The 25476-nt window shown below is 36.5% G+C and overlaps 1 protein-coding gene across 2 annotated transcripts; it reads right to left on the reverse strand.

Moving 5' to 3' along the window:
* Positions 1-2235: 2235 nt before the first annotated feature.
* On the reverse strand, positions 2236-25476 carry LOC125650888 (uncharacterized). 2 transcript variants are annotated; one of them, XM_048879459.2, is made up of 15 exons: positions 25347-25476; positions 19177-19334; positions 16084-16240; positions 12633-12737; positions 12408-12507; positions 12158-12255; positions 10720-10797; positions 10443-10520; positions 9936-10337; positions 7328-7432; positions 6215-6308; positions 5512-5609; positions 4641-4718; positions 3351-3428; positions 2236-3240 (listed from the first exon to the last, which is right to left on the reverse strand). In XM_048879459.2, the coding sequence occupies exons 2-15, from the start codon at positions 19329-19331 to the stop codon at positions 2437-2439; spliced, it is 2430 nt and encodes an 809-aa protein (XP_048735416.2). In that variant the 5' UTR covers positions 19332-19334; positions 25347-25476; the 3' UTR covers positions 2236-2436. The 2 variants fall into 2 exon arrangements, with proteins under 2 accessions (XP_048735416.2, XP_056022741.1); XM_056166766.1 differs by lacking the exon at positions 25347-25476 and adding an exon at positions 20503-21904.

Consider the following 25476-nt stretch of genomic DNA (forward strand, 5'->3'; position numbering starts at 1 on the left):
TGTATGCTTGTAACATTTTTTACTTCCTCTTCAGAACCACAATACCAGTTTCAAACTTGTCATAAAGCATCCTTTGGTGAACAGGATTTAATGTTGCTCAAATGAAGGGTCACACCCTTTTCTAAAGGGAGATGATTAAGAAATAGAATATGGTGGCATCTTCTAATCACTGAATCAGAAGAGACAAAACTTGTGTAAGGCTTCCATAATGAGTGGAGAATCAAAATTGTTCAAATCAGAGCCCCAGGAGTAGGGTGGGGCCACAATAGCGGATCAAAGTATTACATGGCATATATAGGAAATTTCTTTAAAAAAAATCTTAAGACCAACAGGGCCATGACTTGTCATGTTAATATGCATCCTTGGTTAGAGCAGATTCCAGTTTATTCAAATCATGGCCTTGGAGGGTAGGGTGTGCATGCCACAATAGGAGATAAAAAATTTAAGTGGCAATACAAGATTTTTATTTATTTTTGTGCATTGGTGTGGACCATCACTTTGGCACGTCTTACCAGCAGGGTTTGGCGCAGACCATCGCACTTTAGAGTCCTACATATATTTATAGAACTTTGTTCCCCTCCCCCTCCCCCCCCCCCCCCCCCCTTTAAAATAACTTCAGTATGTTTAAATATAATACCCGTATTTTTACCCAGATGTATTTTATATATCTAAGTTTATATGTGATCATCGGTAAATTTTGAATTGTGCACGCAACCAGATACCAGTGCATATGATTGTACGTGCATGGTAAGATTCCTGATTTCTGTAAACTACAAAACTCATGACCATGAGTCGAGCATTCAATACAGGAAAAATATTTGACTGATATTTCCCCCGATTGAAGACACCGTGATTGGCACGGTTGAAGTGTGTCGCATTCTGTATAATGGAGTTACATCATGTTGTAGAGTTCTGTCGAGATACAAACGGAATTTATCATTTTGTTTTGTGGTTTTATTAGAATAAAGAGAATCTAACATTTTCGGTAAGTACACATCTCCGGTACCTGTTGAATAGATGTCCGCATTTGATGTGGGTTTTTTCTTTTGGCGAGTATGCTATGTGCATAACATATAATGCACATGCACCTGTATTTTGCAAAATATAATATATATACATGTTTTTCATGCTCTTTGCTTATTCCATTCCATCATGCTTATTCCATTCTATCAGTGTGTAATTGGCAAATGAATTTTCCGCATTTATTTCATAATAAACTGCAAATACTTGCATGCACTAGCAAGCATGCAAGAAAAGTTGTTTTTTTTCGCATTTTGATCTAAATTATCTAAACTTTCAGAATGTTTCACTAATGTACAATATACATTTTGAGCAATTCGCGTTTCAAAACGTGATTTTATTTATTTCTCATTCCCTATACATTGCTATCGGAGATGTGCACTGGTCGAGTCCAACTAGAAAATCACTCAGGTGTGACAATCAAATTTGGGGTATATACGGGTAGAGTAAATTAGGCTACCTGAAAGAATATGGTGGATAAGATGAGAAATGTGTGCATATTTATAAATTCATGTCAGCTTTAAGACAAAAATTTTGACCTTCTCCATCACCTTCATCTTTGCCAAATGACCTTGGTTGAGAGTCTTTGATAAACAATACCAAATATGGGACTCCAATGTCTCCCAATACATAGTTACAGTCCGAGAGAAATACGTCCACCCATTTTTACCAGCAAGCTTGGACTTTACCATATAATGTGTTTGCTTCAATACCTGGACATAAATCGACCTTTGAATGAAACTGGTTCAGGGATAAGACATGCTGTCTGGTCAAAAGCTACGTTTGTGCCAAGTTTGAGCTCCTAACCTTTTTCCAAGTTAGGGTATAGGACCTATACTGATAACTTTGTCCACTGATAACTGTCCAAAAGACTATGGTAATGGACATGGTCATGAACAATCTTTATGCTGATTAAGTATGAGCTTGGAGTATCTCGCCATTACAAGGTTGTGACCTGAACAAATATCTCCTTGTTTCATTAGTGACCTTCATGGCCAAATGACTGATGCTCAAGGTTATAACACACTGCCTGGTTACAAGCAACCTTTGTGACAAGGACATGTATGAGCTTGTTTGTCAAACAAAGTGGGAATTCTCTCTCTCCTCCCTCTCTCTCTCTCTCTCTCTCTATATATATATATGTATATATATAAACATGCACCAGTTGATTCCACATTGCTCTAGTAGGGTTCATGTCTTGAGTGAATTAAATGATTAAATTAAAAAAGTTTAATTAAACAATAATGAAATTACAAAAGTAGGTTTGTTGTCTCCCTTTGTAGGTACATCAAAATTCAAAACAAAATTGTTGAAAGTAAAAGTATTTTAAACAATACTGGTATTTTCAACAACTAAATGGATAAAATGTTCAAATACATAATGCTTGTAACAGTTTGTGAAGACGTGTTCATTTGTTCACTTTTTGAATGCTTTGAGAGTTTGAGAATATGCATTCATAGGTTTGACTCCTAATAAACCCCTTCCTCTTCCTTTAGGTGGGGAGTTCCTCTGTCTGTTGTGATCCTCAAATCCCCACCCTGAACACGACGGGGGATAATGACTGTTTCCCCTATAATTATCACCTCCATGGTAAACCTCATCACCATGGTAAACCTTATCACCACGGTAAACCTCATCACCATGGTAAACCTCATCACCATAGTAACAATAATCACCATAGTAACTAGAACTACAATAGACGTCATAGGAGAAATCGTCCCCGTAATATGTGATGTTTTCTCTCTGTTTTAGGGCATTGTAATCTCCCAGGCTCTGAGTATGGCCTTTCCCCCTCCTTTGGTTTAAAGCGACATAATCTCCTACATTTCTACCCCTGCCCTTTCCTGGTCGACCTGGGAGAATCTGCGATGCCTGATTGAGACATTTCGAAATCTGAACTTCCTCTGGTGTTAGTGCAACCCCTGCCTTCTTCTGCTGAGAGATATAAATGCGACTGATATCGTCCACCAGTTTTTCTATATTAAATGTTCTCTGTTTCCTTTGTGACTTTGGCCGCCCCTCCTCCTTTTTCTTCTGATTAGCAATTTTCTCAAGGTGTTTTTGGTAGTTGAATTCTGGGGGTTTCCTCTTCATTAGGTGGGATGGCACAATGATGTCAGGAAAGATTTCTGGAAGCATGTACGGCTTGGTCCATAAGACATCGTCATTTTCTCCAGAAGTGTAAGCCGAGGCCTTTTTGTAGAACAAAATTCCATCTACCTGCATTAATTATCAAGAAATCTATTTTTACTCTGATCTGTCACCATTTCCATTAAATATGAACTTTTACTACCATTTGTGATAAATCATTCGAAAAGAATAATACTCACATCGTAATCCACTTTCACGAGCTCTTCTGTTAATGCTTGTGTTGTGCATGGAATGCGCTTCAGTAGATGAAAAGGATGCTGTCAAAAAAAGAGCAGAATTCATACACAATTAAGCCCATAAGGAACCATTGTACACTTCATATGCCTCACTACATGAAACAATTACATGTATTTCCTATCTGCACAAAAGGTACCAACTGAAGAAAAAATAAAGTGCACCGCCACGGCACATGATACACCCGTCACATATTGTTAACAGTATAGATTGTACCCATTAAAACATTTTTTTTTATATCACCTTAATTAAATGTAACAGTGACCTTAAAGTAGGATGCGACACACCTTCTACCTAAGATGCATTAGTTGACCAATTTTGGTGATTCTAGGTCTAATAGTTTTCAAGTTATGAGCCGGACAAGTTTTTGCCATATATGGCCATATCTTCTTAATGAAAAGTCACAGTGACCTGGTTTTAATGTGCGACACACCTTCTACCCAAGATGTATCTACAGACAAAGTTTGATGATTCTAGGCCTTGTAGTATTTAAGTTACGGGTCGGACACGAAAAAGCTAACAGACGGACAAGTTTTTGCCATATATGGCCATATCTTCTTAATGAAAAGTCACAGTGACCTGGTTTTAATGTGCGACACACCTTCTACCCAAGATGTATCTACAGACAAAGTTTGATGATTCTAGGCCTTGTAGTATTTAAGTTACGGGTCGGACACGAAAAAGCTAACAGACGGACGGACATGAAGGCCATATACCATAATACGTACCATCCTAAGACGGGCGTATAAAAACCCTTTCGCTATCGATCTTACATGTAATTATAGTGTTTTATTTTGATAATTATACAGTTGGCCATACTGTCATTTAATTGTGTTTTATTGTAAACATTTCCTTGGACTTTAAAGTTTCTTTGATTTTGTAGAATAAACATTCTTCACAAAACATTCCTGTGAATTTATACCAAGAAACGCAACACTTCTCTTTTATATCACTTCTCTTAAATAAGTCCCTTTGAATTTAATCCAACATAAATGCTGTAAATCACTTGTATTCTAAAGGTGTTATTTCTGTGATCTTGCTTATTCAGATTAATCAGGAAGTCAAAATTTTCATTAATGTTCTAATTTGTTCATTATAATGTAAATATACTGTATATTACCCCGTGCATATACATGTACAGTGTATGTATTAAGATTCACTTGAAAGAACTACAAAACCTGTGATTTCACATCTACAAGTGGAGGTGTTTATTTCATTAATTTATGTTTCCTTACCTGATTATTGCGCGAGACTCTGCTTATGTTTCTAATCTGTGCAAGTTGTTCCTCCAACCAGTACATACGAAAATCAGCCTTGGAAAAGAAAGGCAATAAAGATTGTTTCATTATGATGTGTCATGGTTTTTTCATCCTCTAAAACACCTACATTTTAAGTTGTTATTTTTAGAAATGTTTCCCTGCAATACATGTACATCAAATGCAGTCTCTAGAGAGAAAGTTTGAAGTACTTAACTAAAAATTGGTTTGTGAAACATATCTCTAGAGGTGGTAACCCAACCCCTCCAAGATCCACCACATAAAATTTCAAATCCTCATCATCCATTAGCTTTATCAATCAATTTTCTCATTTTTAATATAATTGCTTCATTTTCATTAAGGAAATAAAATTGAACTCCTTCCCTTGAACCTACATAACCAAACAATACCAGCACAAGAAGCCCCCAATTAATTAAAAGTTACAAATTAGTAGTTCCTGTAGATCTACAAACAATACCAGCACAAGAAGCCCCCAATTAGTCCACGTAAAAGTTACAAATTAGTAGTTCCTGTAGATCTACAAACAATACCAGCACAAGAAGCCCCCAATTAGTCCACGTAAAAGTTACAAATTAGTAGTTCCTGTAGATCTACATAATGCTTTTCATAGAACATGTATTTTCTTTGGAAATTTTCTGATTTGATCCCAAAATGGTAGAAAATTATATTCATTTCCAATTTCTGCAGTTGCATTATACCTGTGTGTATCAATATTTTGTAATTGTAAATTTTGCGGATTCTTCCTATCGGCAAAAACTGGACAACTGCAGAAAATACCCATTATAAGGTATATTCAATGATCCGAATTAAAACAATATGACATCAGTACCTCGCACTGTGTCAGATACTGTGAATTCCAGGCCATGCAGTCCATGATGTAGTAGGTCTCTGTTTGTTTATTGAAGATCGTATCCACTATGCACAAATCTGGGAAGAGAGATATAATGGCAGCTCATAATGTAACATATAGCGTACATGTACATTTAAACAATAGCTCATAATGTAACATATAGCGTACATGTACATTTAAACAAGAGCTCATAATGTAACATATAGCGTACATGTACATTTAAACAATAGCTCATAATGTAACATATAGCGTACATGTACATTTAAACAATAGCTCATAATGTAACATATAGCATACATGTACATTTAAACAATAGCTCATAATGTAACATATAGCGTACATGTACATTTAAACAATAGCTCATAATGTAACATATAGCATACATGTACATTTAAACAATAGCTCATAATGTAACATATACATGTAGCGTACATGTACATTTAAATAGCTCATAATGTAACATAGCGTACATGTACATTTAAACAATAGCCAAATCCACAATACAAGGTAGTATTTAGTTGAACACAACTGGATAAACTTGAAACTGGTACCCATGTGCTGTACTATGAGTTTTAAGCACAGAAGAGATCTTCTGTTTTTGAATTCTAACAGCTGAAATCTAAAACTCGCACGTTTATAGTCTCATAAAACAACAGGAATTAAACATAGCTGTGAATCGTACCTTTGTGTGCCGTGTCGTAAGGAAAGCCTCCGGGAAGAAGGGATCGGAAACACCTCACCAAGATTCCATTCTTAGACTGGCTTATTGTCTCTCCCTGGTAATGATGATGTAAATATACAGTGAAAGTATGTATAATAATTCAAATAAGCATTACACTTCATCACAAGTCAATACATAATTCTTAAAAGCACCACCAAACGAGTACAAGTTGTGATTCTTGCACAGTGTACATTGTTTGCATAAAGAGAAATTGATGTCCGCGAAGTAAAGTAACATAAAACCTACATGAACCCTACGGTAATGCCTTTGACAGATTTTTTGGAAAGTTGCTGCATCTACGGTGAAATATTAGCTATGAAAATACTAAACAAGGGAATTTGAAAACTTTTAGATGGTATTTCTTGCATGGTGGTAAAAGCTAATGTAGCTACATCTATATATATAATAAAATTATAGGAGCGGACCAAAATCCCTAGTGAAAATGTGGTGCAATAATCCTGCTGGAATGCAAGCTGAACTTGTATTCCTTCGAGAGGAAACTTGTGACTAAATTTCAGGGCAATATCCAAATCCGTAATGAAAACAAGGTTTTTTTTACTAAGTGATACTATGACCTTGAGAAACAATAATAATAATAATAGCCTTTATTTATCCAGGCTACCAATGTACCAAGTTGTAACAACAGGCATCTTCTGCTTGGCATAAGGTGTATGTGTACCAAGTTTGACGGCCCTAACCCCAACGGTTCAGTCTGTAACCTGTCTACAAGGCGATACTACGACCCTGACCTTGACGAAAAAAAAGGCGTCCTCGACTTGGCATGAGGAGTATGTGTACCAAGTATGACTGCCCTAGCCCCAATAGTTCGATCTGTATTCTGCATACTAAGTTTTTAAATGATACTAGGACCTTGATAAACAATAGGCATCTTCCTCTCATCATGGTGATCAAATGTACCACGTTGTAAGATCATGGAACTTACAGTTCATTTTGTATTTTGACTATAAGGTCCAGAAAGACGGGACGCCATACCATAAAATGTCCTGTCCAGTGACAGGCATATAGAAACTATAAATACAAATGAACAACTATTGTTAAATCATTATACCATACCTCGCAAGCCATTACAAGTTGACGTTTTCCAGTAGGACAGATAATTGCATACCACTCCGTCTCAAAATTCCCTGGGATATCAGTCAACCACTCAGAAAACATCAGCTAAACATTCAAATAAAACTAAATACAATGAAAGTATTTTAACTTATGCTAAGAGTGCTCAAAAAGCACAATGTGGAATGCTTTGAGTGAAAATATAAGAAACTCAACAAGTGTTGAGTATTTTAAGAGAAATTATCTTGGAGATTATTACCATACTTTTTAAGCTTCATTTTGTTCCATCATAATAATTATTTCTTAAATTTATATGTATTCTACTTCTTTTAATCTGTGTTTATTTTACTAATATCTGTCTGTATGTATGTTATATGCAGGACCATATTGAAAACTAGTGTTAATCCTGGATAAATAAAGGCTTTATTATTATTATTATATATTATATGAGTCTCCCAGGTGCAAATTGCAATTACTGAAAATTCATTCGTTTCATAGATTTTACTCCTAATAAACTTTTAAAAACACTACCACAATATAAAGAGATTAAAGTATCAATTAAAAATAAAATTTTAGCAGGAATCCCTAGTCAGTAAACATCAAACAGACACTGTCAGCATCATCCTGAACATTTACAAACCATGACCTCAACCTGATTTCCAGAACATAATAATCTTCCTTCCTTCATTGACGATACAAGTCTAGAATGGTGCATGTACTCTTTCACAATAAGATGTACAGGCAAGTTACTAAATGCCCCGCAATTTTGTAGTTGACAGCAAATTTCAGAGGTAAAAAGTGATACTATGACTTTGACCTTGAGAAACAATAGGCATCTTCTGCTTGGCATAATGTGTATGTGTACTCCTCACATTAGAGCACCTCCCTGCTATGCTTTAATTCACAACTTTGTAAATTTACTGCAATTCATGCAAAACCAACTTCATTATCAAGATTTTTTCTGGGAACAGTTAAAATCCACCTATGACATCATTCTTTTGTTTGAACGCTCCATTATTTTTCAGGAATGGAGTTTTAAACAACTACTTATTGATGTTCTGTTGAGTTAAGCAAGATTTTTTTATGAACGAGTTCCCCCTAATCCCTCTCAGTCACTATGTAGTTTTTAAGTTCTACCAAAATGTAATGAATAATTTTCAAATGAAAACCTACAGGCACAGATGGGAGTTGAACTTAAAGACCTTTCACATGAAACGTAGAAACTGAGGACTGATTGTGTTATACGACAAAACTCTATACTAGTATTATACATAATTCTGATATTTAATAGTATTTTTATAATTCATTGAAAAAAGATTTCCAATACGATTTACAATTCGTTGGATTTAAACTGTGGTGGATTTTAAGTCGGTCAATGTTCGAGTACCTCTCCATTCCTTGAATGCAATAGACCTCAGCCCCAAAGGGGCCTTGGCTCCATTATTAAGGAATGGAGAGGTACTCGGACATTATAAACCTATATCTAAAGTATTTTCAAAATTAAACTTTAGTTTTTGCTGTGTTCATGTAAATGAGTGAATTGTTCAGAAATAGATAGAATCATAATGCCAGCAAGCACTTAGTCTTACTACACTTAGATAGATGTGTGTGTACATGAATGTTTCACTCCAACTTTCCTCTTTGTAAAATAAAACCCAGAACCCAGACACTTTTTATTTCATAAAACATTGTATGTTTGTAGTACAAGCTTGAAGTGAACATATGAGCATCCCTTCCAGATAATGTTCCAGTAAAACATCAGTTTCAATATCAATGAAGTATGCATGAAGTGACACGTGATGCTCATATGTAAGCCAAGTTGTTGATTTGATCTTGCAATAGATTTCAAACATTCAATTTTTTGGAAAGTAAAATCTCAAACTATTCCTATTTCAGGAATCATTACACTACGAAACTTAATGGTCACTATCGATTTTTTCCATCTTTACAGAAAAATTTCCCCAAACCAATTCAATATCACTAAATGTATAATTTTTTTTTACTACTGCAGTTTCAAAATCAACCGTTAGCTTCACACAAAAGAATGCTGTTAAATTTTCAATCAATGCATTAACTTGTTTTCATGAATATATGTTCAATTCATTATTTAACTGACACACATGAAAGAATACTGCAAGATCTATCTACAACTCACTTCACCGTTTAATTCAGTTACCCAGGGTGGGTACCCATAATTCTTACAAAACAGATAAGCACTCCTCAGTGTCATCGTACTGACAGTAAACATCCAACACAGTGATGAATACAGGTACATACATGTCGTGCGTTGTCCAATGACTTTTTATAAATCAACCCATCTCCATTGCACGCCTAATGCCTGAGGATTAATGTACTGAAGTAAAAGGTTATTAAGTTCTTTATTCTTTTAGTTCTGTCTTTCCTATATGACCTTTACATGACCTCAGATGCAGGACGGAAAAATGCTGCTTGACCCTTGTCACTTTTGACCTTTGACCTTGTTGGGAGTCTTATGAATTGGCAAACAAAATTCACTGGTTTCTAGAAGAGTTTGAGCGAATGATGACTATTCAGGAATGGTTGCCATGGTATCATGAGATGATTCATCATCCTCATCAACATCAACACTCACATCCATTCTGAAATCTTGTCCATATGATCGCTTGGAGTACGGGTCTCTCTCTGGCTGAGTGCTCTGCGGTATGTCCATCTTCTGGGCACCATTTCCAACCCATCCTTGAGATTTATCACCTTTTTTCTTTCTCTCCTTCCAGTCGCCCCCTCCACCACCCCTGCCTTTGGGAGGAGTTTTTCCTTTCTTGCGTCTCTCTTCCTCTCGTTTCTTCTTCTCTTCTGCCACATGCTCGAGATGTGCAGCATAATTTGAATAGTTGTCTGGTCGCTCTGCCAACAGTGTTTCTGAGACTTCAATTCCTAAAATCTCCAGGAGCATATAAGGTTTTAACCAAACCACAAGGGGAGTGGATCCAAAATTGTAGTGTGTTCTCTTATGGAAAAATAAAATTCCATCCACCTGTTGAAAAGATAACAGCCGACTTAGGGTCAATCTTTTTTTTAACCAATATTGTTATATGCTTTATGTATGAAAAATTTGAATTCCTCCAGATATATTACTTGCCTTAAATGTGGCTGTGTTGACTGCAGTTGAAATGGATTCTTTGGTACATGGGAAGTTAGGAAGAGGAATGAATTTGTACTAAAAATATAAAAGTGATATCATGTATTTCTGAATCATTAACATGATTAATACTGTCCTGGATCTATGTAATTTTTGATAATGAACAAATACATTTCAAGTCACTAATTTGTCACCTTTGCTAGTTTAGTCAAACAGAAACTTCTATCAATATCCAAAAATGATAAATCACAAACACAACCTTGGACTGTATACATACCGGATTATTTGGTGATTTTTCCATAATTTCTGGAACCTCCTGGAATTTACTTGTCAACCAAAAAAATCGGAATTCTGTCTGTTAATAAAGAAAAATTAACCCAAATCACTGCATTAATTCATATAGTTTGTACTCTTTATAATTCAATTAAATTCTAAATACAGGAGATTCAAGAAAACTGATCATCTACTCAACCACAGAAAATGTTAATGAGTTCGAAAAAAAGGAAACTCAGCACGGCGACTATTGCGATTTATTATTACTACATGATGCAACACATTTTTTTAAAGCTGAAAGTGACATGTACCTATAAACATGACACTCATGCTTTCTGGGTAATATTCCCATAAGAAGGTATAATTTACTTGTAATTTGACAAAAGACAGAAACAAGCAATTTCTGAATGTGTAATATTTTGTTTCATCACTTAGAAAACAAAGTAAACTCAGCTCTCAGCTAGAGCAGATCTAGTTTAAAATGCTTATGAATTGCATGTATTAAAAATTAATTATAAAAAAAAAAAAGTTTCATAATGTTTACAACCATCATCCAATTAAATCAATTAACATAAAGCATATTATTATACAGGGAAGAAATTACCATCCACTCACAATTTTGTGGCATGTCTTAAAGTGATTTTCTATACTAACTTCAAAAATGCCTTTATCATTGATAACAATCATTATCAATCATGAATACCAAGTACTTGCAGGGACATGGGGTGAAGTATCACTTCCACACACATTCAATTTACTAACTACAATTTACACCACATGCATTTAATGCACAACCTAATTAATTTCCCAGATAAGGAGGACATTTCCCTAATAGGGATCATTTGAACATGCTTCGCAATGAGTGTCTACATGCTTTTTCTAGTCTCATAGTGACCTTGACCTTTGTATCCTAAACTCAACAGGGTTCTTCCTCCCTTGATAACAATGCTACATGTGAAATATCAAATCAGTTGAGTTACAATGTGGCCTGCAGAGTGTCTATAAGCTTTTACTATGATGTCCCGTAGTGACCTTGACATTTGAACCAAAATCAAAAGGGTTCTTTTTCTCTTGATAACAAAGCTAAATATTACTGTGAAGTATCAGCGTCTACAAGCTTTTTCTATTAAGTCCTGTAGTGACCATGACTTTTTGACCTCAAAATTATAAAGGGTTTTTCCTCTCTTGATAACAGCTTTCTGTGAAGTAACAAATCAGTTGACCAAAAAAATGTGGACTGTAGAGTGTCTACAAGCTCAGCATTACACAAATACATACACACACACACACTCACACGAACGAACAATCCCATTACTATATTCCCGCTCGCAATGAATTACGAGAGGATAAAAAAACATGCATCAAGCTATCAAGATCTGAAAAAAGGAGCATGCACACAGCTGTTAATGGTAATTTTATCTGAAATTTTCACAATTCAATACCTCACAGTCATAAACAGGATGATTCTGCCAACACATGATGTCTAGTACATAGAAAATTCCTTCATTCTCATCGAAGATGCAGTCCAAAATCACACTGTCTGAAATGTTTCAAACAGTTCTATTTATAGTTCATACTTCCTTTCCAAAAATTGCAACCTACATACAAACTGTTGAAACAGATACTGGTATATAAGAAAAAGTGTCAATAATTGTTAAACAAAGAATCTAGAAGTTTAGAGTCAGTTCCTACCTGCTTTAGTTCTCCCCTTTTGACCGTAATTACCACCAGGTAAATGGGATGAAAATGAATTCACTCGACTCCCATTTTTAGCATAAGCATGAGTTCTTCCCTGTTAATAAAAACCAAATGTTTCACCTTTTTATCATATATACATTTTACACTATCAAACAATCAAACAGGCTTTTATTCTAAAATAATTTTGAGCACATAAAACAACAATTCTACACAACATACCCTGCATGCTACCACCAGATTTCTCTTTCCCCATGGGCAGATCACTGACACCCATTCTTCTTCAAAATCTGCTGGTTTTTCAACAAGCCACTCAGAATACATAATCTGCAAAAAATGAAGGTGAATTTCAAAATGCAGTACTACAATAAAGCTCTCCTAACAGGACTTCTATTTACATGGAGCACAAATGGTTTTCATTTTCACAGAGTAAATTCAGACTAAGACGGTAAACGCCCATTCATTTGGGGGTAATTTTTTTTTTTTTTAAAATGACCTGTGACTCTTTGACCCTAAAATTGATAGGGGCCATTTCCATAACACCAAAAGTCAGTGTCCAAAGTTTCAATACTTTAGGTAGTATTTAAGAAAGGAAAATCAGTTAAAGATCCAAAACTTTTTATCAGTTTTTTGTTGACCCGACCTTGGATTTTTTTTTACCCCAAAATGACTATATCCTTGTCCCATCCGTTAGTTAAATCAGCAAGTAACTAAATTAACTTTTCCATCTGGTCAAGGCAATTACTACATGTGATTGTGATACATCATGCCTTAATTTGGTGGCAACAAAGAATCAACTGAAAAGATCTTGTCAGAAGGAATCTATATATAAAATATGAAAACCTTCTTGATATACAGTGATCCCCCGCTATATTGCCCCCCATTATAATGTCACCCCTGTATATTGCCAAAAAAGTTCAAAGTCCTGTTTTCCTCGCTATGTAACACTCTGTTATAACGCCATCCGCCAACCTATTTACAGGTACGATTTGGTCAATTTCCATTATAATCACCCCCGCTAATTATCGCCAATCAACGGCAGAAAATTTCAGTGAGCAGGCTTAAGCAATTATTCGCCATTCGTCTTCAAGGTATCAATGTTTGGAGCAGATAAAAAGTTACGTAAATTATAATCTACTGAGTTCAAATATGCCGTATTGTTTTTTAAATCTGAGTATGGCGGACACACCAAAGTCTAAGCGTGTTGGACATAAAACAAAAACTGGAAGTCATTAAATATACCCCTACCATTACAAGTCATTTACAACCACTGGACTTTGGGATTATCCAGGCATTCAAAGCACGATGTAGTAGATAAAATTTGTTCGATTTCTTATGACAGCTGTACACATACCCCCTCCCCCGATATAATGCCACCCCCGTTATAATGCCAAAATTGCCGAGGTACAAATGCTGGCGTTATAACGGTGGGGTCACTGTAGTTCAGGAGATACTATCAAGGTTAGTTTTTATTAAAAGCAGGTCAACCTCCAAGGTCATGGTCAAAAACTTTGGTACCAAAAGAAAGGCCTCATCACAAGGAAAGCACATAAGAAATATGTCAGCCATATCACTCATCATTCCAAAGTTATGAGCAAGGTTAAAGTTTCAGTTAAAGTTTTAAACATTGGGTCAAACCACAAGGTCAATGATCAGTCTTGACATGAGGAATCAATTGAATATACAAAATATGAAAACCCTACCTTACACAGTTTAGGAGATATTACCTCAGTTACGTCCAAGGTCACAAGGTCAAAAACTTTGGTACCACAAGAAAGGCTTGTTAAAAGAAATACACAAAATATGAAATATGAGAGCCCTATCACTCATCAAGCAAGGCTATTAAGTTTCAAAGACAGACAAAGAGACAGGACAAAATATATTCCCTCTAATCTTCGATACAGGGGCAAAAAGCAACCCATCTCTGTAAAGTAATGAAGATCGCATGTGCTGATATCCTGAACTTTTAGATATAATAATCTCCATCTAGCAGTGACATTTTTCAAAGAGCAAATTAGAAAGATATATTTACAGAATCCAAATCTATAATGCAACTAGAAAACTGACAAGTCAGAAAGGACCCCACAGTGACAATATCCATCAGAAAGGACCCCACAGTGACAATATCCATCAGAAAGGACCCCACAATGACAATATCCATCAGAAAGGACCCCACAGTGACTAAATCCATCAGACAGGAGACCCCACAGTTACTATATCCATCAGACAGGAGACCCCACAGTGACTATATCCATCAGAAAGGACCCCACAGTGACTATATCCATCAGACAGGAGACCCCACAGTGACTATATCCATCAGACAGGAGACCCCACAGTGACTAAATCCATCAGACAGGAGACCCCACAGTGACTAAATCCATCAGACAGGAGACCCCACAGTTACTATATCCATCAGACAGGAGACCCCACAGTGACTATATCCATCAGACAGGAGACCCCACAGTGACTATATCCATCAGACAGGAGACCCCACAGTTACTATATCCATCAGACAGGAGACCCCACAGTTACTATATCCATCAGACAGGAGACCCCACAGTGACTATATCCATCAGGTGCTCTAAGAGTCTATCACTGATTTACGTGTATCTGGATGGGTAGTTGAATCAACACGGCTAGTACACCCATTCCATGACCACTTTTCCACTTTAATGGCATTCAATTCAGGAATGGGGAAAAGAAGGTTTACTCTATAAGTTAGAACTGAAAATGATGTTATTCAGAACGAAGAGCATACGATATATCACTCTGGAATTATTTCAGGGTACAACTTTGTTTTATCCCCCCTGTGACCCCTGGTAAACAGCAATAAACATAACCGACAAAGACAGTCATAGAGTACATGCTTGTGTCAGATGTTGTGTACATGCTTGTGATGTTGTGTACATGCTTGTGATGTTGTGTACATGACACTGTCCATAACTATATCAATGTACACTGAAAGAACGGCTGGTCACATTGAAACAGATGGCACTGTCCGTGTTGACATGTCATTACTTTCTCACACTGAATCTGATGATATATGACAGAGATCTTGATTCAGAATATGTTGGTTGGTTGTATATTGTTTAACTTCCCTCTCGAGAATATTTCACTCATATGGGGACGTCACCATTGCCGGTGAAGGGCTGCAAAATTTAGGTCTATGTTCAGTGCTTATGACCTTTGAGCAGGGAGGGATCTTTATCGTGCCACACCTGCTTTGACACTGGGCCTCAGTTTTCATGTTCTCATCCAAAGAACCACCCCATTTAGTCGCCTCTTACGACAAGCAAGGGTACTGAGGACCTATTCTAACCCAGATCCCTATGGGACAATTCAGAATATGACACAGACACCAAGTCTGATAAGAATGAAAGTATCTTACATAAGTTTCTTAAGAGAAAGGTAGAAACTGAGAGATAAAATAGATATTAAGCTGAAACATTTACGTATGAGTTCTCAGAATTATAATTAAAGTGAACGACCTTTATTGGTGTCTTCAGACTGTGTCCTTTACATAATCATGATAAAACATGCTATATTACATATCGACAAGAAAAACATCTGACAGATTTCTATCTTCTCTGACAGAAGTTGCCTTGCTGCCAGATAAAATATCAAACAGAATCAATATGTATTTCAAAAATTCTGATATCATTAAAGCAGTCACCTGATTTTTGTAGTATTTTCCTGGTCGCCTTAGTTTGACCTTGTCACCTTCAAACGACACATCCATAGAGTCGTTGGAGGCGACAGATTCAGCATCAGTGTTGTCCCAGGCATCTTCTGTCAAGTTCCGCACATGCTTCAGGAAGTCGAAGCGCTGTCTGCAACACGTACAGTACATGTATTATTGTACTGCTTATCAAATGGACCATCACCCAAAGCAGGGTTCAAAATTCCCTATGAAAAGCTTGCAACATAGAAGTTGGAATATCTCAACTGAGAGCTAACAAGAAATATTTTAGAAACATATATATACCCGCTGTGTGACAATATTGAAAAGGCCGGATATTCTCATCATTAAGAATGGTTAAAGTGATAGTGAAAAATATGAGTTATTTACTAGTCAGGAGCTACCAAAATGATAAGGCTGATTTCTCGAGATACTGAACAGACATTTCCAAATAACCATTCAAACATTCGAATCATGACCTTGTGACCTAAAAACCAATCAGTGCCATCTACTCTTTAAGGGGTACCAGTGTACCAAGTTTGATGACTGTCAAGGAAATGGTTCTCAACATAATGAGCAGAAAATATCTTGCTATATCCTGTTTGACCCTTGACCTTGTGACCTGAAAAACAACAGGGGTCATCTACTCTCAAGCGGCAACCACTGTACCAACTGTCAAGCAAAGGCCAATTTTCTTTTAATAATAGATACTGAGCGGACATTGGGTCTACAGACCGATATACCAACCAACAGGTGCAAAACAATATGCCCCTTCTTTTTCAAAGGGGCAATAAAAATTCAGTAACTCGCAAAAATTTGCTAGTTGATTTTTGTTTTGATCATCAAAAACAAAATTCATCCCCATCCTGATTTCAGTTTTTAGTTTCATTGGTTACAAATATTTTTGCTTACCATTTTTAAATCAATGGCATACGTCAAAATTACATTCAGATCTTGAATGATCAAAGGTGGCAGATAAATTTATGGGAAGTTAGACAAATTTAAGGCAGTGATGATGATTGTGTTCCTCTAAGAAAATCAAATTCCACCCATTGGTCTTCAAAACAGTGACTAAACAGGAGAAGGGTTTAATATTATCAATGAACACAAGGCTTTTGATTTATATATTTTAATAAACGGTGAATTGATGGTTGTAAAACATTGTGCAATAGTTGTAACACCGTTGCATGCATACTCATATTAAAAAGCCAATGATTTTAGAATTTGTGAGTATAGTCTTGTGAAATTGCAAGTTGTCAACTGAGGGAGTTTCTAGCTCCATGGGTCACAAAGTTACTAATGGATCACCTTCTTTTTATATTATAATCATGGTAATGGATTGAATACATACATGGATGTGACTGTCTTTAAATTAGTAATGGAACTGAGAGGAGCAGCTGTGACAAGTACTGCAGAATCATTTAAATTCGTAAGATTGTCAAGATGTTACAGTCTTGTTGGGATGTAATTTCGTGGATACAGTTTCTGTGCAGTGAACATCATATGATGATATCAATTGCTATTTTGTTGTGATTTGAAATTTGTGGAATAGGGTACCCATAAAAATTTAGTCCCCCATAAAATGACCTCACAGTACTGTAGATTCCTAGAGATATGTGTGGATTTATCATCACCGAATTTCACGTAAAGCATCATTCACTAAATAAAATTACTCACTTTCATTATTTTTCTGTTACTAAAATACATGTAAAGTTGTTGATCGATGGAACATTCGCAAATTCAAATACTCATGATTTGAAATCTATGAGTCATTTCTCAGTAAAATAAGGATTTTAGCAATGAGCTGGGTATGAGTTCATCAACATGAGGAACAATGTCGCACAATGCAAAGTACTATTGGAAACAGGTCCGCTCTAAAACACGTAACAAGGATGGCATATTCAGGAATGCAGGTGCAACAAAATGAGGAGGCAGAGTTACAAAATTTCCAAGTTATTATACTGTCACAAATTCAATGTGGACAGAGAATTCTGAGAAAGTGTATTTAATCTTCCCCAATTCCATGATGATTTTCCCCAATTTAGAGGAATAAAGTCCCTGTACCAACAAGAGGTATTATGAGCAATGCTCACTAAGAATATCCCCGCTTACCCCAATCTCCCAAAGGGTGTTGTTAATAGGTATAAATTACCTATTTCCTGAGTGTAAAAATATGGTATGCCTTTGTAGAAGAAAATGGAAGACATAGTCCGAACACAAATCCATGGTATAAACCTATAATTTTGACCTTGAGATCAAAGGTCAAGGTCATAAAGAGGTCATGAATGTACATGACACATAGTCTCATGGTGATACACCCATGTCTTATGGTATGACTATGTCAAAACCCTATAATCAATTTTGACCTTGAGGTCAAAGTTCAAGGTCATATAGAGGTCATGAAGGTACCCGAAACATCGTCTCATGGTGATACACTCATGTGTCAAATATGGTATGCCTATGTTAAAGAACAAAGAAGTCATGACGGCCCCGACACGAATCCATTGTAAAAACCTTTAATTTTGACCTTGAGGTCAAGGTCATATGGAGGTCATGAAGGTACCCAACACATAGTCTCATGGTGATACACTCATGTGTCAAATATGGTATGCCTATGTCAAAGAACGAAGAAGTTATGGCCCGGACACGGATCCATTGTAAAAAAAACTTTAATTTTGACCTTGAGGTCAAGGTCATATAGAGGTCATGAAGGTACTCAACACATCGTCTGATGGTGATCCACCTGTGTGCCAAATATGGTATGCCTATGTCAAAGAACAAAGAAGTTATGGCCCGGACACAAATCTGCACAGACAGACGGACAGACAGACAAACAGAGTGATTCCTATATACCCCCCTGAACTTCGTTCGTGGGGGTATAATAAGTGTTGTGACAGCCCTGAACATAATTCTATATATTATCATATTAGTTCACCAGACTACCTAGAGGTGTTTACAATTACTAGTAACTAGTGTGGCCTTATTTTCACAAGCCTCGAACTGCAGATAGTGCAACACCATGGTTTAAAAATACAATAAACACTGAACATACACAACTTGACATAATAAAAGAAAAATTTGACTTACTTTTTCTGTTCTTCAAGAATTCTTTTGCGCCTTGTCTCCTGATCCACGGTGGTTTTTTGCTTGTACTGGGCATATCTTGGATGCTGGGCTGCTGTGCTATTTGGCTCTGGCGTGACGTTAAAACTCCCAGCAAGTTTTGCTGTCAATTCCTCCATTGTCTGAAGGGTAAATAGATTTAAATAAGTATATTAAACATATTTGACTAGTATGGGGAAAATGGTTTCTTAACATACACCTCTCTCAAATTCAATCTTATAATTCACAGTGTTAGAGAGCTTGAAACTAATTTTTTATGTCACCAGCCGGACTGATAGGGTATAATTTCAACCAGTCCACAGAAAAATTTACTAGTCCATCAGAGTTTTTCAGAAATAAATAAACATATTTCATTCATGTTATTAAAATGAAACAAGAGGTACTGTGAGCAATGCTCACTAAGAATACCCCCCGCTTACCCCAATCTCCCAAAGGGTGTTGGTAATAGGTATAAACTACCTCTTTTCTGAGTGTAAAAAACAAATGGCATGACAAACCGAACCATATTGCTACTTCGATGTCCAGTGTGCGTGACCTTTGACCTTTTGACCCCAAAATCAATAGGGAACATCTTCATCCCATGGGTAGTCCATATGTATGATATGGTGACTGTAGGTGGAAAGGATAACGCTTTAGAGCCTGGAAACCATATTGCTACTTCAATGTCCAGTGTGCTTGACCTTTGACCTTTTGACCCCAAAATCGATAGGGAACATCTTCATCCCATGGGTAGTCCATATGTATGATATGGTGACTGTAGGTGGAAAGGATAACCCTTTAGTGCCCGGAAACCATATTGCTACTTCAATGTCCGGTGCGCGTGACCTTTGACCTTTTGACCCCAAAATTGATAGGGAACATCTTCATCCCATGGGTAGTCCATATGTAAGATATGGTGACTGTAGGTGGAAAGGATAACGCTTTAGAGCCCGGAAACCATATTGCTACTTCGATGTCCAGTGCGTTTGACCTTTGACCTTTTGACCCCAAAATCGATAGGGAACATCTTCATCCCATGGGTAGTCCATATATATGATATGGTGACGGTAGGTGGAAAGGATAATGCTTTAGAGCCCGGAAACCAAAGCGTCTACAGACGGACGGACGGACAGACAGACGGACAACCCGATTCCAGTATACCCCCCCACAACTTGTTGTGGGGGGTATAATAACGGAATTTAAGTTGATAGACAATATTGTAACACTAATGTGAGATTTATATTTACTAATCTGGTTCATATAATATCTACAGAGGAATGTCAAATGTGTATTTAAGATTCCATAAGTGACCTTTTAGAAAATTGACCAGTTCCACCAGACTGACTAAAACAAATATCAGTCACTCTGCCAGTCACAGACTGACAGGCATATGTTAATTTCGAGCCCTGACAGTGTTTCTTTAAAGAGTTCCCATTGGCAAGTGCAGAGTTGTTGAAAATCATTTGGAATACATTCAGTATAAAAACTGGTTGTGTCTGACATACAATGTAAATGCCGAATACGGTTCATATGTCTAACAGGATTTTCATGACATTCACATTGTAACAGTGCATTTGATTAAAAGCTGAAAAAGCAGTGATACCGGTACAGCACGATACTCTACCGGTCACTTAGGTCATGTATCTAACTCTACCACACCAGCCATACTTCAGAACTTTTCAATACTACTAAACTGATTTCCCATTGCTTGTATATCGATTACATAATTGGTTTTAAAAATAGAAATTATATATAGAGGCATCAGTATAATTATTTCATGATATATTCAATGTTAGTGTCAATCCTAATGTATAGGGCTGAAACGATTCACCGAAATATTGATATTGTTCATTACATATGCTCCATTCAATGTTCGATTCATTGTTTCGAGCTTCGGTTCGATACATTTTTAACAAGAGATGTTTGTAAAACACATATGCCCCCCATGGTGCAAAATTGAAAAGGGTTATACACACACACATCATTTAATTGAGAGTAATATCATCAATTCAAAATATTGAGCAGACAATATCTTCCTATGTCAAGAGTGGATTGACCATGTGACCTAAAAATCAATAGGGGTCATCAACTCCTGAAGATGTACCAGTGTACCAAGTTTGATGTCTGTCAAGCAAAGGGTTCTCAAGATATTGAACGGACAGTATATTCCTATGTCCAATTTGTCCCTTGACTTTTGACCATGTGACCTTAAAATAATTAGTAGTCATCTTCTCCTGAAGATGTACCAGTGTACCAAGTTTGATGTCTGTCAAGCAAAGGGTTCTCAAGATATTGAGCAGACAGTATATTCCTATGTACAGTTTAACCCTTGACCTTTGACCACGCGACCTCAAAATCAATAGGTGTCATCTTCTCCTGAAGATGTACCAGTGTACCAAGTTTAATGTCTGTCAAGCAAAGGGTTCTCAAGATATGGAGCAGACAGTATATTCCAATGTCCAGTTTGACCCTTGACCTTTGACCATGTGATCTGAAAATCAATAGGGGTCGTCTTCTCCTGAAGACGTACCAGTGTACCACGTTTGATGTCTGTCAAGCAAAGGGTTCTCAAGATATTGAACGGACAGTATATTCCTATGTCCAGTTTGACCCTTGACCTTTAAACATGTGACCTCAAAATAAATAGGGGTAATTTTCTCTTGAAGATGTACCAGTGTACCAAGTTTGATGTCTGTCAAGCGAAGGGTTCTCAAAATATTGAACGGACAGTACATTCCTGTCTAGTGTGACCCTTGACCTTTGACCATGTGACCTCAAAATCAATAGTGGTCGTCTTCTCCTGAAGTCATATCAGTGTACCAAGTTTGATGTCTGTCAAGAAAAGGGTTCTCAAGATACTGAGCAGACAGTATATTCCCATGTCAAGTTTGACCCTTGACCTTTGACCATGTGACCTCAAAATCAATAGGGGTCATCTTCTCTTGAAGATGTACCAGTGTATCAAGTTTGATGTCTGTCAAGCAAAGGGTTCTCGAGATATTTGACGGACAGTATATTCCTATGTCCAGTTTGACCCTTGACCTTTGACCTCAAAATCGATGGGGGTCATCTTCTTCTGAAGATGTACTGGCGTACCAAGTTTGATGTCTGTCAAGCAAAGGGTTCTCTAGATATTGAATGGTCAGTATATTCCTATGCCCAGTTTGACCCTTGACCTTTGACCATATGACCTCAAAATCAATAGGGGTCATCTACTCCTTAGGATGTACCAGTGTGCCAAGTTTGATGTCTTTCAAGCAAAGGGTTCTCAAGATATTGAGCGGACATTACATTCGTATGTCGAAAGTAGATTGACCCTTGACCTTTGGACCTGAAAAACAATAGGGATCCTCTTCTACTCATAACTAACCCACATATGAAATATCATTATCATCAAGTGAATGGTTCTCAAGATATTGAGCGGACAACACATGGTCTACAGACCGACCGACCGACAGACCAACCGACCGACAGGTGCAAAACAATATGCCCCCTCTTTTTCAAAGGGGGGCATAAAAATTGGGTTCGGTAAAATACATCAGGCTTAACCTGTACTTATCATGCTTATCATTTTTACATGAACGATATACAAAATGCAGTGCTTCCCAAGGTCTTCTAGTACTTACAGGACATTTGGTCCAGTAATGGTTGATATATTTCTGGACCAAATCACATTTTACCAGACCAAAATTTTATATGCAAATTAATTCCCTATTGTGGCTCCATCCTACCCTTGGGGACCATATTTTTGACAAACTTGAATTTACACTAGATCAGGAAGCTTAAAATTTCATATAAATTTGAACTTTCTGGCCAGTGGTTCTTGAGAAGAAGATTTTTAAAGATGATCCCTATATATTCCCATGTTAACCTTTGATACCCTATTGTCGCCCTACCCTACCCCCGGGGGTCATGATTTTAAGAAAATGTCAGGAAGCTTTCATGTAAATTTGAACTTTCTGGCCCGGAATGGCATCGGCGACGTACTTTATTAACCCAAGCATTTCACTTCAGATTCGTCAGTGGAGTAAACATTTCCAACCCATGTTCAACAACAGTGTTATGAAATACACGTTTTTTTTTAAACTCGAGCAATTCACGTAACTCAAATTGTTCAATCAAACATGCCCATGTCGTTCAAGTACTTCTTGATCAGAGTATAGTTTAAATGCTTTATTTACATGTTATTTATTACCTAATTCAAATGCTTCAAAGACGTCTGTAGTTTCACATGATATTGCTCAATTGTATTATCACCCTCTCGGGGGAATTGTTTGATAAATATTTGAGTTAAATGTAAACATGTTTTCTGTTTGCAATGATTAAAGACCAGAATAAATTTTGGGAATGCTGCTAAAAATTGAAAATTCACCTAATCTGCATATATTTCATTGGGGGGAAAAATTTATCAGACACTTGGTCCGGTCAACAACAGATATTGATCGGACCAAAACAAAAATTACCGGACATTTGCCAATGTCCGACGGACCTTCGGAACCACTTAAAATGGCGTCCGATAACGCTCATACTGTAGTTTGCCTCGAGTCTGACAAAAACAATAATGAATGTAATTAGTTAAACTACAAAGTCAATAGGCGTCTTAACGTTAGGAGTTTTAGAAACGTTTCCTTTTAAAATTGTGGCTGTGAATCTTCGTAATTAAATTTTTCTTCAATGTTATTATTGGTTTCTTCTCTAAAATGTATCGTATTGAAACTATTGAATCGTGGCATAAGTATTGCAATACGTATTGTATCGTGAAGGTAGCATATTGTTTCAGCCATACTAATGGAACAAAACAGTAACATATGTACTACGTCACATCAGTAGTTGTTTTTCTCACATTTTACAGAAAACATGATTCAGAAATATTTAAAAAAAACCATATTATTATTATGAAATTATCAGTTTCAGACCTGACAGCAATTTTTCACTACAGGATTTCATAACCGATAATCGGAAAGTGTAAACCCATTGATTTTATAATATACTTATTATTAATTGATCATCTCATTATTAGTCAATACTGTTAGCATATTATGGTAATTGTAATCTAAAAAATAACTATAATCAGAAAATAAAACAAAAATCTATTCTACACAAATAAATGCCTCCTGACATTTTGAACACTTTCAATATTCGTGGGTTTGTTTTTTTCCCCCCCTAACTACAGTTTGTTCTTGAAAACTTTAACCAATAGGTCCCGTCTGTGTCGGAAGAAAAGTTTTGTAAGACCCATACTTTTCTAGTAGGATTCATAAAAAAAAAAAAAAACCAAAACAACTAAGCATTTTGTAAGTATTGCATAGCAATTCATGTCCCCTACTAGTTTCAAGTCAAGTCACCTGTGTAATAGTGTGCATGAATAATCATACATGTACATATAGACAGTTTTCACACAAGAATAACCAGGCCACGTCCCATATAATAAAAGCCACATATGACATTCTAATTCAACATGTTTTAAGTCCAAAGGACATAACTCAAGACAGTGAAAAATTAATGGACCAGAATAAAATTCCAACTTGATCAGTAACTTGTCATGGTAAAGCGATGTATCAAATAATTTATATCAAATGAATATCTGCAATCATGTCGGAAAATGTGCGGAAAACTGATTTGCTGGACTGACAAATGGACAGAGTGTAAACCTAAAGTCCCCTCTGGTTTCCCTGGTAGGGGGACTGAAAGTCACAAGTCAAAATACATGTATAATGCCACTAGTACAGCAAGTTCATTGTGGTGCTGGTGGCAGCATGATTCACTTATCATTCCATACAGATTTTCCAGACGCAATTGGCAACGTATTTTAAAAGCAGGAAAAAGATGTGGATTGAGAGAGAGAGAGAGAGAGAGAGAGAGGTGGTAGTGGTTACAAATGCAGGAAATAAACATGTCAAAAGAAGGAAATTTGAAAGCCCATGTTCACTGGAGAGAAAAAGCAGTAAAGAATAGAGGGGGATGTAAATGTTTTCATCTGCATTGCTGCTTTAATAGGATTGCGTCTTCCTTGATCACGTGACCACGGGAACGTTGTCGAGATGTTGATAAATCATTATCTATGCTGTGTCACTAGCATACCAGCTTTTACAGATGTATAAAATGATATTCGGTTTATTTAATTTAAAAAAAATTAACATAAGATTTTTGCTTACTTAAGCTGCTACTTCGAGAGAAACGATTTCCAGGAATGTTTTCGTTTTTTCCCCAGTTTCAGCCATGCAGTTTGTGCAAGAATCTACTGAAATGTCGAACCCGATATCTAAACAGTCTTTCAAACGTATG

This window comes from Ostrea edulis, chromosome 5 (genome assembly GCF_947568905.1).
Source record: "Ostrea edulis chromosome 5, xbOstEdul1.1, whole genome shotgun sequence".
Lineage (NCBI taxonomy): Eukaryota > Metazoa > Mollusca > Bivalvia > Ostreida > Ostreidae > Ostrea > Ostrea edulis.

Coding starts and splice junctions, on each gene's coding strand:
- LOC125650888 (XM_048879459.2), bottom strand. CDS start 19,331: ATGGAGGAATTGACAGCAAAACTTGCTGGGAGTTTTAACGTCACGCCA. Junction 6,309..7,327: donor AACTTGTAATGGCTTGCGAG/GTATGGTATAAT, acceptor CATCATTACCAG/GGAGAGACAATAAGCCAGTC. Junction 3,241..3,350: donor TCGTGAAAGTGGATTACGAT/GTGAGTATTATT, acceptor TAATTAATGCAG/GTAGATGGAATTTTGTTCTA.